The sequence below is a fragment of the Falco peregrinus genome, chromosome 1 (assembly GCF_023634155.1).
Source record: "Falco peregrinus isolate bFalPer1 chromosome 1, bFalPer1.pri, whole genome shotgun sequence".
In the NCBI taxonomy this organism is placed as follows: Eukaryota; Metazoa; Chordata; class Aves; order Falconiformes; family Falconidae; genus Falco; species Falco peregrinus.
Genome location: NC_073721.1, coordinates 113,105,383 through 113,119,721, shown reverse-complemented (window position 1 = coordinate 113,119,721; position 14,339 = coordinate 113,105,383). Strand labels below are relative to the sequence as shown.

At 36.3% G+C, this 14,339-nt stretch overlaps 1 protein-coding gene across 2 annotated transcripts in view; it reads left to right on the top strand.

Annotated features, from left to right (window-relative positions):
* The window catches only part of UNC13C (unc-13 homolog C), a 178,401-nt gene that overhangs the window by 82,358 nt on the left and 81,704 nt on the right, over positions 1 to 14,339 (top strand). For both annotated transcript variants that reach the window (XM_027792581.2, XM_027792579.2), the window contains exons 12-15: positions 4,475 to 4,625; positions 8,030 to 8,098; positions 9,476 to 9,565; positions 10,564 to 10,692. In XM_027792581.2, coding sequence (XP_027648382.1) covers positions 4,475 to 4,625; positions 8,030 to 8,098; positions 9,476 to 9,565; positions 10,564 to 10,692 — 439 coding nt within the window. The remainder of the gene's footprint in view (positions 1 to 4,474; positions 4,626 to 8,029; positions 8,099 to 9,475; positions 9,566 to 10,563; positions 10,693 to 14,339) is intronic.

Below are 14,339 nucleotides of genomic sequence, written 5' to 3'. Positions count from 1 at the left end.
AGGTTAATGGGCATTAACTATGCCATCTTGTTCTCCTGCTAGCCTTCAGTTAATGTGGCTGCATTGCAAAAAGCACACAAATCACCCATTAAAGTAATTTTCATTGATAGTATTTGCTTTCTGAGTACAGCACATTAATTAGCCTTCTTTCTTTGCCGAGTCACACTAGCAGAAAAACTGGAAGAATCACAGGCACTGCATGTTGGTCAGGAAGTTGCATGGTAAGAAAGTTGAGGCAAGCAGGCCTAGTTTTAGACACATGACTCTAACTTAAACAATGCATATTACTCTGAAATATATGAGACATAGCAATGGTTGCTGTGACATCATATGCCCATTAGGAATGGTTAATAACTCCTGCCACTGGCTGCTGTTTTCAGATGCCTACAAAAACACGGAAGTTTCCTCTTTCTTTTATTTTAGCAAGCAGAAGGAAATGGGTTATCAGCACTCTGAGTCATGACCCATATTGCCTGTGATAAACTTAATAGGTCCTGTGAATTTTAGAGATCTTAATTAAATGAAGGAGAGGAGCAAAAATTCACATAACCTGTCACTTGACACAGATGTTTTATCATCAATTTCACTAACCAAATTACAGGTAGAACAGTTTAGTACTGTAATAAGGACATACACTACATCAATAGGTTTAAATTTTCCTTACAACAATTCGGTACAATTTGGGTCTATTTTCAAGACAAGAGCTCAGTCCAGGTCTTGAGTAGCTCAATGTGAAGTCATTAGAAGAACCTGCATAAGACAACTCGCTGAACTTGAGATGCTGACCCCAACTATTTTTGCAGTTTGTCATGTTTCCTGTGGGCAGCTGATAACAGTCTCAATGGCTTCTCACACTGACTGCTGCTGACTGCCCCTTTTGTCTGCCTCCTCCCTTCAGCAGGGCATGTTACAGGTGTGACTCTAAGGCAAGTGGGGTTATTACTGCCTTAACTCCAGCTTGGGGTTCTTCATGCGCTAAGGATCTTTAGGTCCACTAGAAGATTTTTGGAAATTAAAGGTGAATGGTAAAAGTATATCTTAATTATTTTGGTGTCAGTTTTTAAAAAGACAGTTCTGATAATTGCATTTTCAAAATGCATGTGATGAATAGACCAGGTGAGATTTCTATTAACTTTACAGGTTACCTGAAACTGGTGAGAATCACCTGACATCACTGTTGTAGTTTACACAAAGGAAATTGTTCTACTTGATAATAAACATGATATACAATGAAAGATTTTCCTGAGGAGCAGATAGCTGTGTTACACTTGTTCACTTTGCAGTATTTAAAAGCACTTCTGAAAAACGCTGGCAATGAATGAAAGGTTTGGTAGTATTGTCCCTGTGACCCACATAGCTGGCAATGCTGAGTTCAAGTGCTGGCCCATGTGATTGATTGGCTGTGTAGATTTGCGCAGTTTCTCTTAATTTTGTAAAACAGAGGTAGTAGCGCTTAGTGATCTATCTTACAGGAATGCTGAGACATATTTGCAAAGCACTTTGAACATGTCTACTATGACACAAATTTTAAGTGTCACTATATATTGGTGCAAGACTATGTGATACATAAATCCAGCTCAAAAATACTTTAAAGAGATTCTAATGCAGGGGTCCTCAAACTTTTTAACCAGGGGGCTGGCACGTGGGTGAAGTGGCAGGCAGTCATCTGCGGCTGCTTGGTTTCCCCCCCCAACCCCCGGCGGGGTGGGGTGGGGGTCTGTAAATACTGGGGGCCAGATTGAGGACCCTGGGGGGCTGTATCCAGCCCGCGGGCCCTAGTTTGAGGACCCCTGGTTTAATGCTAGAGAAAGCCCAAAAAGTGGGTCTCCTGGCTTGGTCTGGAAGGGCTGCAAATACAGAGATACCCCATACATGAGAATTGTAGCCCTAGAATCTCTTTAATATGAGCCTGCCTCTCCTGCCTCCTGTCCCCAATTGGATCCCTTCTCTTCCAGTCTCCTTGCCCAGTCAGGTAAACTAGAAAATCCAACAATTATTCAGCTTCTCAGTTTAGCTTTGGAGTAGGATTAAGGGCTTGATTCATACCTAGTATCCACTCCTGTTGAAATCTTATGTCCTTAATACTTCAGAGACTTTGGATGATACTTAAAAGTAGTAAAATATGAATATGTGCTGGGATTTTCTTTAGGTATTTGCACATGCATAATGAAGGACTTGTTTTTTTTCTTGGGAGTTACGACTTAAATTATAAGAGGATTTATTTTGAGTGAGATGCAAAAGAGTTAGAAAATTACAATTTTAGAAGTTTTCCAGCCAACTACTTTTCAATTACAGGGTCAGTTGTTATACATCTCTTCTACTTTTTTTTTTTTTTAGAAAAAAAGAATGAAATAGTTGAATTTATGGTTCACACACATGTTTTGAGCACTCAGTGGTAATTAAAACACACTTTACACCTAGGATGAGTCTGAAACTTTTGTCCTGTGGTGACCATAGTGATCACCTAACTGTAGGTGGATGTGTTTACTATCAAGCAAGTAGCTTGATAATCAGAGAGCAGCTGATTCTATTTCAAATGTCTTAGAGGTTCTCTAGTCTGTTTCATTGACTATGGCTGTTGAGGAGAGCAGTTTGGCCAATAATTTTATGGTGTTCATTTCTGATAACCATTCAGGTATCAGATAAGCTAGGTATCAGGTATGTTAATGAAGACTGATTCCTGAGCCTGGACACTGGGGAGTTTGGCAGTTTTCTTCCTTTTTAACATATCTGTGACCTGACACAGGTTTCTGAAGTAAACATTACAATTTAGATGTCTCGTTTGCAAAGTAAATGAAACTTGGAGAGGGCTTGGAGTGATGTGAGGTACTGACAGCCCAGAGCAATGTTTTAGCCCTATTTCTGAATCTATAGATGAGCTTCTGTAGTAAGAGTCTGTGCACCGTGAGAGGAGAACTGGAAAAGCAGAAGCAAGACAGACTTTGCCTGCTGTCTTCTACTGGCTTACTCCATTTTCCCAATTTCCCTTTTAAAAACTATAGGCTAGCAGAAGTATGAGTTGTTTGGCAGTCAAGAAACCGCAGATCACCTCAAAGGGTTATAAAAAAGGCATCAGCAAATACACAAAGTCAGTGGCATGGGGCACCCTAGGAAAAAATATCTGAAAGCAGGAATATGATGAACAGGGTCAGTGACAAGAGCACAAGGCAAGTCTCGGATTGAAGGAATTGAGAGGACTGCCGAGACAGTAGGAGGATATCAGAAAGCATGGTGTAGGTAGAGTTTGTGTGCAGGCTTGCAAGAAAGTATAAAGAGCTCATTTTTTATAACTTTAGGAACAGGAATCCAAATACAAGATACAAAAAATCTTGAATGACATTGCTGGGACATTGTCTGGGCAGTGGCACCATTTGAGGGTTCGTGGGTTAAGCTCAGCAGGATGGAGTTCAGTTGTACCTTGTGTTAATTTTTCTCTTGGATGGGTACTAGGGCCCAGGTGGTTCAGGCCCAGCACACTGCTCTGCCTTATGCTCCCAAGGAGAAACAGTCAAGAGGAGCCAGAGACTCCAGCAAAGAGAAGCATGCTGCCAAAATCAGGGCCTTCGAACATGCAGAGAGCTCCAGTTATTGGAGTTTCTTCATCGTCTTCTCTTTGACTGTATATTCATTTTCACTATCTTCTTTGCTTAGTCCCCCTCAGTCTCTTTCATGTCTCTATACAATTACTCTTTACCCCATTATCTCCCTCCCAGTCCTGCCTAACTATAAATCTTGAAATTAAGGTTTTATGTTTCGCAATGATGTTGTTCGCTCTCATGGGTTAGATCTTTTATCCATCTTATCTCATGTTTTTTATGTTGTAAGCTCTTTGTTATAAGCAGGCATCTTCTGTTGTTTTAAACAGATAAACAGTGCTGTTACGTTGCAGCTCTGGTTTTGGCTGGTTCCAGTTTAACAGACTGATTACCTAAATTTTACTGGCCTGAATCAAAGTGGAACAGTTTCAGATATGGCCTAAATCAAATGAAGGTGAACACAGTTGCTTGGTGCCTCACCACTCGTTAATAATGTAGCCTAAAATACAAGCCACGTTAAAATGCTGGTTTGAGTCTTTTTGTTGGCACCAGTTAAATCCTCCTCCACCAGAGCATAGATCTCTTGCAGCCTTTTATGATTGTAAGTTCACGTTTGATTTTAAGTTTGTGTTCAATAATGAATGTTTTGCTTAACAGCAATTGTTAAACCATGGTTTTGTATTTAGGATTAACAGAGTGAGAAGCAAATGTGCATCTTTTTGTGTTCAATGTGAAAATATCAGTCTGCAACAGTGTGCAACAAGAAAATAACAGTGTGCAATTATATCAAGTATGTCTGGATTTTCCTCAAATATTTCTGTGCAGTTGTCCATGAGGTAGCTTGAAAGCTACATCATTGGAGCCAAAAAGAAATTGTGGTGAGAGGAAGAGCAGAATCTTTGCCGTTTTTAATAACTGTCAATCTGTTTGAATTGTAGGCACTTTTCCTGTCTGTCTTCTAAATATATGTGCCCTGGTGTTCCAGCAGTTATGAGTACATTGTTGGCCAATATAAATGCTTTCTATGCTCATACTACGGCAGCAACGAATGTATCTGCTTCAGACCGGTTTGCTGCTACTAACTTCGGGGTAAGTAGACTTTTTTAATAGCATATCTAGTCCTCATTCTTTTTTTCTAATACATGATACCATATTAACTTTTAAATTCAAAATTTTTTAAAAGTTGGTCTTTTAAAGAATAAGAGTTGCTGTTAGCTTTTGAAAATTTTACCCTGAGTCTCTAAAATCAGTCATTATAAAAGCTGGAGAAGATACTGTTCAGTTCTTTACATAGTGAAACGTAAGGCATATAGTGTAGAAATTACTGGCACACATTCATAGTACTAAAATCTTCAACAATCCGTTTTTGGTTTTATTGCAGCGGGGCTTGCAAACTAACTGCGCTAGACTATCAGTTGCGGTTGCTTTCTTAGGGTGTGTCATCAGTGAGCTCATATTAACCTAATGGATTTAGCCATAAGTACTATTCTTCTTCTCAAAACAGCCTATAATGCTGGACTCTTATTTTTGCTGAAATAATGGTGCACTGTCCAAACCTGGATGTAGGTATTTGAGATTGTAGGAGGAATACCAGGATGTGGTAGCACTTTTTTTGTTGTTGCTAACTTTCATTCTGTGGGCAAGTATCTCACAGTGTAGACTTCCTAGTCTTTGAACATGATAAAAAATAAGATTCATTCACTCTGTATTCTAATCTGCTCACCTACACTCATTGGGGAGTTGAGAGCAATAATTCAAAGAGATTTCTTTCATATCACTACTATTACACGTGATACAGTCAGAGATAAGGGTATAAATACAATTTAATGCTGAAAAATGCATTCATTCCTGGTTGGGGTTTTTTTGGCTGTTATTTGTATGGCCAATATTAAAGCTTTTTTTCATTTAACAGTAGCTATGAACTCTTGATAATATTTTGTAAAATATCATTTATTGACACAAAATAAAATATCAAACATAATTACAATTTATTAAATAAAAATTATAGTTGTTTGAAGTAGTGTTAGAGGTAATAATGCTCTTCTCCAGTATTAAGAATAATAGAAACATTATGAATTTCAGGATTTTCAAGACAACGTTATGAAATTATACATTTGGAGTAGTAAAACAAGAAAGACATAATTCTGGTTTTGCGTTTGTCTTCCCATCAGAAGTCAAAAACACAATTATCAGACTGTGCTCAGTAAAGTAATTCAGTCCATGCCTGGAAAAAAGTATAAATGTTTAGTTTTGTAAAGAAAATTTGCACTGGATGCTAAAACAAATTTGGATTTGTAGCAGTATATTAAGTAAAGCATTCCTGCGTAATTTTTTAATACAAGGCCTCAGATAGTTGAAGCTAAATATTAGCTTGCATTGCATGCACAAGTACCTTTGAGATAGAACATGTATCTATAAAACCCACTTTGTGTAGTAATAATACCAAAGATTGATTTTTTTTGTATTATTGCTAAATCCTGAATGTTCTTAGGATCTGCTGCTACTGCTTACAGCTGTAAATAGTCAACCATTAGTTCTAAATACTCCTAAAGCAGTACAAATATTAATGTATTTTCAAATCTAAGTCATTGAGTCTGTAAAAAATTTTAAAAATCCATTAAGTCATTGTTTTCACATCCATTCAGTTTTGGATTTTTTTTTTTAAGTATTTACTCTAAATACCAATTTATTTATTTTTCTTTTAAATGTTAAACCTGGTGGAAGTACGCACATATAAATGTCCCCAGGGCTGGGTCTTTAGTTTGGAGACAGCATGTTCTTGAACAGGAGCTTTCTCTCCTGCTGCTAGGGGTTTGCTTTGAAAGACGAATATTAACATTGCTCCATTACCATAAAGTAAAAAAGTTTTATAGATGAAAAGCACTATCAGAATATTTATGATTTAATTATTGTATTACCATTGCAGCACAATATTGCTATGTTCTTATTTAATAAACTACTTCTTTTATAAGCTAATCAATGGTTTATTATGGAATGACTCTACATCTCTGTTGATACAAGGCTACTCTCAATGTTCAAGGTCTATTAGACTTTTGAGTTTGATCCAGCTTTTGAAATTTAGAATGTTTTGCTGGATTTTCTGTTCTTTTTTTTCTCCACTTTTCTAACGATCGGAACTACTTTATCCTCAGATTGGACAGAGATTAAGTCCTCTCTCTGATGTTAATGCCAGTTTACCTTTGACGCAAATTCCAATCCAATTCAGAGTTCAACAGATGGATGGAAAGACAGTAGTAAGCATCACTAATAGAGATTTGGAGCTCTTTTTTCAAACAATTGACTTATAGGCAAAATATTAGATTATTTTTCTCTCTTGGGTAAAAGGGCATTTGTTAGTGGATAGCTGCACATCATTCATCAAAAAGAACATCTCAAATTCAAGTCCTCAGGCTACAGCTGGGAAGGATTTGACTGGCTGAATAGTTCAGTAACGGATTTATAGAATGACAAAAAAGTTCCCTTTTGATTGATCCCTTCAGGGAACTGTGCCAAATTAGTGCCTTTTGGTGTAGGTTAGTGCTCCAGTGATGAGAGACAGTGCACAAAGAACTCTGTTTTCATAGTAGTGCGGCACGTATTTCAGGGGTGGTGTGAATACAATCACGCAGACTGAGAGCTTCCAGACCTTGCTGCTTCCACAAGCCTCCTGCTTTCATGTAGGCTGGCAAGGATTACTGCGGTTCTGTGCAGTGGGCTACGGAATATGTTCAAACTTGAAGACTGTTAATTGGAAACTCTAATTAGTATTACTTGAGGATGGCATGACTCATCTGCATGTCTCACAGCAAAATACTTTCACTGCACCTTCAGCTGTCAAGATAACAAATTAATCTTCACATTTGAAAGGGAAAACTAACTGCATAGTACTACTTAGCTTATTCCTACAAAAGGCACTGTTTCTGAAGCATAATTTTCATTCATACTTTTACACCAAATTCTGCTGTAAATGAGCATCACTTTTTACACATTAAAGGAAGGGGGAAGTGCTTTCTCTAAGAGTTTAGGCAATTACAAGGCAAATATAAAAATTTAACAAGCTTATCTGCTTTAACAAGCCTAGCTAACACAACCTAATGCTTTGGACTTTATGCTGAATTGATGCTGGGTTTGCATTTTTGGTCAGAGACATCAGGAAATGCTTTTCAGTTTCTAGATATTTTGAGTTATTTAACAATGCATCATTTGTTAAGAAAGTAAAATGCTGCATAGGAAAGTCAATGTTACCTCACTAATGTTTTGCACAGCTGCACAGTGTTGAGTGTGTACCAGGTAAATCACAATATAGGATAGAAATGAAAAATAAAGTGAATGTTTCCTTGAAACACAGATATCTCAGACAAGCACTTCTATATGAAACAATGGAAAACAATCAATTTTCCTAGTTACGAATGGAAAGCAGATTTCTAAAAACCCACCAGTTACAGGAACTGCAAATTCTTATGCAACATATTGTTGTTGTTTTTTTTTTACAGAGGGAAAAGTTCATAAAACTGCTGGATCAGTTGCACAATTCTCTGAGGATTGATTTATCTAAATACAGGGTATGTGTAACATATTCTATCTAGAGGACAACTTAAATGTTTTTTCTTGTGAATATCCCTGTGGGATTTATCTGCTTAAAGAAGTTGTAGAGATTAATCCCTTTTTGGCATAGAAGCTGAAAATATTGAGTGCTGACGTAAGACCCCAAATTTTGGAACAAAAGTTTACAGAATTTAAGCAGTGTAACAACAATATTTTTCCAATTTAAAAAAAGTTATTCTTTTCATTGCAAAAGCTAAGAATGGTTCAAAGGTTGACCAGACATTCAAGAAAGAGTACAATTCAACAACTTCAGTTAAATTAATCCATATCTTGATTATGTTAATTTATCTGGGAATTGCCTTCACTGACTCGTGGTGCAAATTACAGTTACTGCTGTATTTGTTTTGAGAGACTGACATCTTTGCTGCAACTTCCATGCTAAGATCCTAGGAATCTTGAAAGAGACTTCACTCCTAATTTTTCTACATGGTAGGAATTCCAGTTTCATTTCTGCCTTATGGAAGCTCTTTCCACCGAGGTATGCTCCAAACCCAGCCTTTCAGGAAAGAAGCATGGACTGAGTACCTGCAAGTTATCATACCATTCTGAACTCCCTCTCCTTTTCCATTCCACTGGATCATGAATGGACGATACATACGCCATATAGGGCTCCATCAGCTATGACTCTCCTTTCAGCTTCTAGGAATGGCAGCCTCCAACTCAAGGATTTCTGTGTTCATCTGGTCTGCTTTCTAAATCTGAAGGAGAAAGGGAATAGGTAAAAGAACCTTAAGGTATCAGAGGTAGTAGAAGTTGCACATACTCAGTTTTTAAGACCATATCCTTTGTGCAGCAGATACGTTCATCCTAGGATCTTTTAATTTTGAAGGATGTTATCCAGATAATATAGGAGCATGAGAATATTTGGCTGTGTTAGTATGAAGCCATGATCGTAACGCTGCTTCCCATCAGTCTTCCTGTTAATCTAGAAATCATAGCAAATGTTTCATAGATTTCTTCATCAAGCTTACTACTGCATTTGTGCCTCCAAGTAGTTTATGTACCATGGAGAACCCATAAATTATTTTTATTAGCAACATTTTCCAGTCTTTTTGTAGTGTTTTGTACTCCATTAATGTTTTGGAATTATCACAATATTTTAAATCATTCCTATTACAAATACAGGAGCATTATCCAGAGGTGTTCCTATTCATGTTGAAGGGGTGCTTATCACTGACTTCCTTACAGGCAGGCTTCAGGTAACAGGTGGACATTTCTAATCCTTCCAAGCGGCATCTTTGTTTTCCCAGCGGTTTGTTTTTTTTTTCTTAGCTGTTCAAGGATCTTACCTGTAACTCCAATTTTACCTGATTCCTCTCTTCCTAATTCACCAGGATAATTTTCCTGCCAGTAATACTGAAAGACTCCAAGATCTAAAATCAACTGTGGACCTGCTTACCAGCATTACTTTTTTTCGAATGAAGGTATTGTCCTTTATTTGCACAATGGCTTAAAAAAAAAAAAAAAAAAAAAAAAGCAGCTGTTGCCTTTTATTTTCCAGGAAAATCATACTCTAGTTAATGCTCTTAATTGATTCATCTGATTCAGTTTTAAATTAGATCTCTCAGCTTACTGAACATCATTGAGGTAAAGTCATCTTATTCATCCTTTGTATTAATAATGTGGTAAAAGCCATTATCTTTGAAAAATAAACAACTGTCTTTTGCATTTTTAACAATGATTTTTACATCTCCTGAAGGAAACAAAAAAAATACTTTTTTATTTAGTTTAAAGTCAAGTCACATAAAGTAAACTCAGTTGAACTTCTTAGGAACACGTGTCATAGAATAGTGTTTTCCTGGTAGTTATAACTCTGCTCTCCTTACTTACTCCAGATGTTGATATCTAGGTGGTCAACTTCTAAAATATTTTTAGAACGGAATGGTACACATCAATATTACTGGATGAAAATACAGAAACAGAAAGCAGCGTTTGTCACAAAAGCATGTGATTTCACTGCATTAGGCACTACATAAGAATTAAAATAATCCATTAAGTTGAAGTTCAAATTAATGTATCCTAAAGTGTAATAAAAAGTGGAACCTATTGCTTTAAAAAGTGAAGAGCTATTTGGCTGATATTCAGAGGAAATTATATGGTTTAATTATTCCCTAAATAATAGAAAAACCTTTAGGTTTTCCACTAGAGGTGAAAACCCTTGGACACATATGCTTCTATCATCATACGAATACTTTCTTTCAAATAAAACTTAGTGATGCGATCTACTTGCTTAAATTAATATGGGTTTTAATGCATCTTTAAACTAAGATCACCTTAAGTCAACACAATTTTAAATATTTTTATCATTGCTATATTTAAACACTTTTCATCTTGTATTACAGAACTTTATTCATTGTAACACTTGGATTTTTTGCGTTCAATCTAATTCTGACAGTCTACCATTTATGAAATATTTTATTAGGTCCTTGAACTGCAGAGCCCACCTCGAGCCAGTACTGTGGTGAAAGACTGTGTAAGAGCTTGCCTGGACTCAACTTACAAATACATTTTTGACAATTGCTATGACCTCTACTTCCAGTTAGTTGATCAGGTAAGGCCAATATGAACTTGTTTCATGCTATTGCTCATTTATTATTGTTAGTTTACCATAAGTAAACACAAAGCATTCCAGTGTTCCTTCATATTAAAGCACTCAGGTTATTTTAATTTCATTTATGTTAGAAGGAGCAATATATCATAAATAAACCTACAGATGGCTATGAACTCTAAAATGTTTAACAAAATGAGTTTCAAAATGAACATGTTAATTCACAACTTGGTCATAATATTGGACCTAACTGTAAAATTGTCCAGGGGCTTTAGGGAATATGACATTAGATTGATTACTGTTCATTTAAGATCTGTAATTGGAAAATAAATTTTAAAAATGTATTATTTCACTTCAGTAGCTCTAGAAAAGAAGCATTACAATTTTTTGAAAATTATATATTGCCATTCCAGCCTTATATTTTAACACCTGTGGTGCATACTTGGATCCAACCTTTAGTAATTGCTTCAAGGAAGTAAAGGAAAATTCTATAACATTTCTTAAAATTAGTCTGTCGGGCTGAACTATCAATGCAAAATAATTATAGCATTTGTTATATTCCAAATGCCATGCAAAAGCCTGGATAATGCTTTTGATTTTTTTTTTCCTACAATATGGCCAGAGTTTATTCTGTAAGTAATATGAAAATTAAGAAATCTGTATCTGCAAAATTATACAACTGTCTAAAATGAGCATCACTGCTTTATTACATTACCTGTTGTTCCTTACTTCTGCCTTCTGGGTGGTACACTGAAAAATGGTATTTCAATGACTATTCCAGCCTTGAAAAGGGTGAATTAAGTTTTTCTGGCAAATACACAATTGCTGTGTAGTATATAATAGATGAGAACAGTCATATTACATGATAAAAGACCTCAAATTTTATCTGAAAGCACATTTCACTGGAATCCAAAATACTAATTCCTGTATTTCAGGAGAGGCAGTACATGCTATACATTCAAGTTTTTGGAAGTAAGAATTTATTTTCTAATGTTGGATTCCTGTCACATCAGAAAACTTATCTCTAGCTGCCAAGCTTTGAACATAAGAGTTTCTCACCAGCACCCATAGACACTCCACACTCTGAGTGCTTGTGTATGTTTATTCTCCAACAGATGATGCTGTAAATGGAGAAGCAGTATAAATTAGCAGCAGCTTCAAACATCGCACATATTTGCCTTATGAAGTGTTCTGTTTTCCTGCTAGCAGTTACTCTGCAGCAATTTGATCTTGTCTTTTAAATATATTATGAGCTGTTGCTAGACAATCGCATAAGTCTGCAGAGTTTATCGGCAGATGCTAGCTGTTTTAGTAAACAGTTAAAAGTGAAGTCATCTTACTTCTACAAAGCATTGTGACGCATGCAAATGTTTATCTGTATTTTAAAATTTTCACTGTTTTCTGTGAAGTCATAGTTTAACCCATCTATTTTTAATTTATAGTTTAACACATCTATTTTAACCCAACTATTATATAATGCAGTGATATTGTAGCCTTTCTAATTGGTAGAGAACGTAAAACAAGTTTAAAGTGATGTCTCTCTCCAGTTTATTTTTTGGGGGGGCAATGTCATTGCATTAATTTTCTCTTACACAACTCTACTTAATTAATGATAGAGTAATGCGAAGGCCTGAAAAAAATAAAAAAATCCACAAATATTCACTCAGCTGGAAAAGTTAATTAACTGCATTTCACTGTATTCGTATGCCTTTTCTATTCTCTTTCAGCAAGATTTCCAGCAGGTGAGTTTGTATGCAGAAACTTGAAGCAGGCAAGTGTCTATGGAGTTACGATCACTAGCAAGTACAAGACATTTTAGTGAAAATGTGCAATAAGCAAAATTTAAATTTAAGATAGCTAGTCCACATTCAAAATAACTCATCACTAACAGTAATCAAATGACAATCACATATCTTAATAACAGATAGCAAAACTTCGTTTCACAGCAAGTGAGATGCAATTCTAAGAAATACAATCAAACTGATATAGCTTTAATAGATATGAGTAAAATAATTGAAATTGCTACCTAAATTTTGCATCAGCTCTAGAACTGTACAAGAAAAGTGCCTTCTGCATTATCCTCTTATATTTTGCTACCAATGTATCTACGTATGCATTTAATTTTAGGAACAGCTAGGTATACAGCTTGGTGGAACCTATAGCACAGGAGGTTCATGTTTTAGCTGCACAACTGAGATTTGAGCTGTGAGTAGTGAGAACTGGAGTCAATCAACCCCAAAGCAAGAAGAAATGGTTCATATGTAGGTCACCACCTGCTCTTACTCAGGGGAAAGACTGGCAGCTGTTCTCCTGCCAAGGCCCACTGCAGGTTCAGGGGTTTACCATGGTTCATTTCTTGCCTGAATCATATTGTGGATGATATTATGAAAAAGTGGAACGTAGACAGTCTACTTAAGGAGTAGTATTTCAACCTGGCCAGCAGTAGTAGGTTCCTGCACATTAGTATGTACTATCTCTGTATGTAACCTTTTGCATTTGCTTTTTGTCTTCAACCTAAAATTGTTAAAGATGCCTGCCACAGTATTTCTAGAAAATATTTAATGTCTGAATGTGTGTAATTGTCTGATTTTGGGGTGAAAATAGAACAATAAATGATGAAATTGAGGGTGCTTAAGTTGTAGTTTTGGAAAATTTATCACTGTTAAGAAGAGTAAGAAGTGAACCATAAAATAGGCTCAGCAATTCCCACTGCCTCTTTATTACTCGCTACCTTCATGCCAGAGAGACAACCACTGTTACAAAGCAAATACCTTGCAGCACTGTATCACCCCTGGGGAACAGCAATATTTCCTGGAGTGAAGCATGGTAAATGTTAACAGTATGCAAAACGTCATACAACAGTCTCGTACCAGAATACAAAGAACAGCTGATGACATAAAGCAAATGAGTACTACAGATGATAAAACATGTGTTTTACTTGACGGTCTTACTGACACATATACTGACAATGTCCTCATTATTTGAGACAAAGCACTCTGATGAGGAATTACCTGATTCCTTATGCAGCAGATGCAGTATTTTCTCTTTTTAATTAACACTGATCTGAATTGGGAGCTAGCTGCTTTATATTAAAAAAAGAATGCCTTGAACTAGTAGTTTAGGAAGCATTTTGATAACCTTCTGACTTAATTTACAAATACGTCACTGTTTCTGTTTTCTTAAGACAACAAAAAGATTTTGAAAACTTGGCTGACACTCAAAATGACCGAAGTCCCTTCAATAATTCTTTTTGCAGTCTTCTCCACTGAGTGAAATCAATAAAATGCAAATCAAACTTCCTGTTCTCTGAAGAGCTCTTGATCACTACAAATCCTTTCATGACTGATACCACCAGTATACTGGAGAAAAACACTGGGATACTCTATATTTGACACCTGCTCAGCAGAATAGTGTTGAAACCTGATTTTGGAGACCTTTTCCTTCTGTCTGATACTTAGCTCTGTGTGTTGTCACAGTGAAGCATGGTGCAGAAGACCAGGAACTAACAACACAATAACTAGTTCTAGAACCAGGTGTTATACAGCTGTAGCAGCACAGTGCTCTTCCCTTGCAATTTATCTCTGCGTAGACATATAGCACCGTAGGTCAGGTCAGTAATGTACGATAGCCTAGCTTTTGGGAATCAGAGT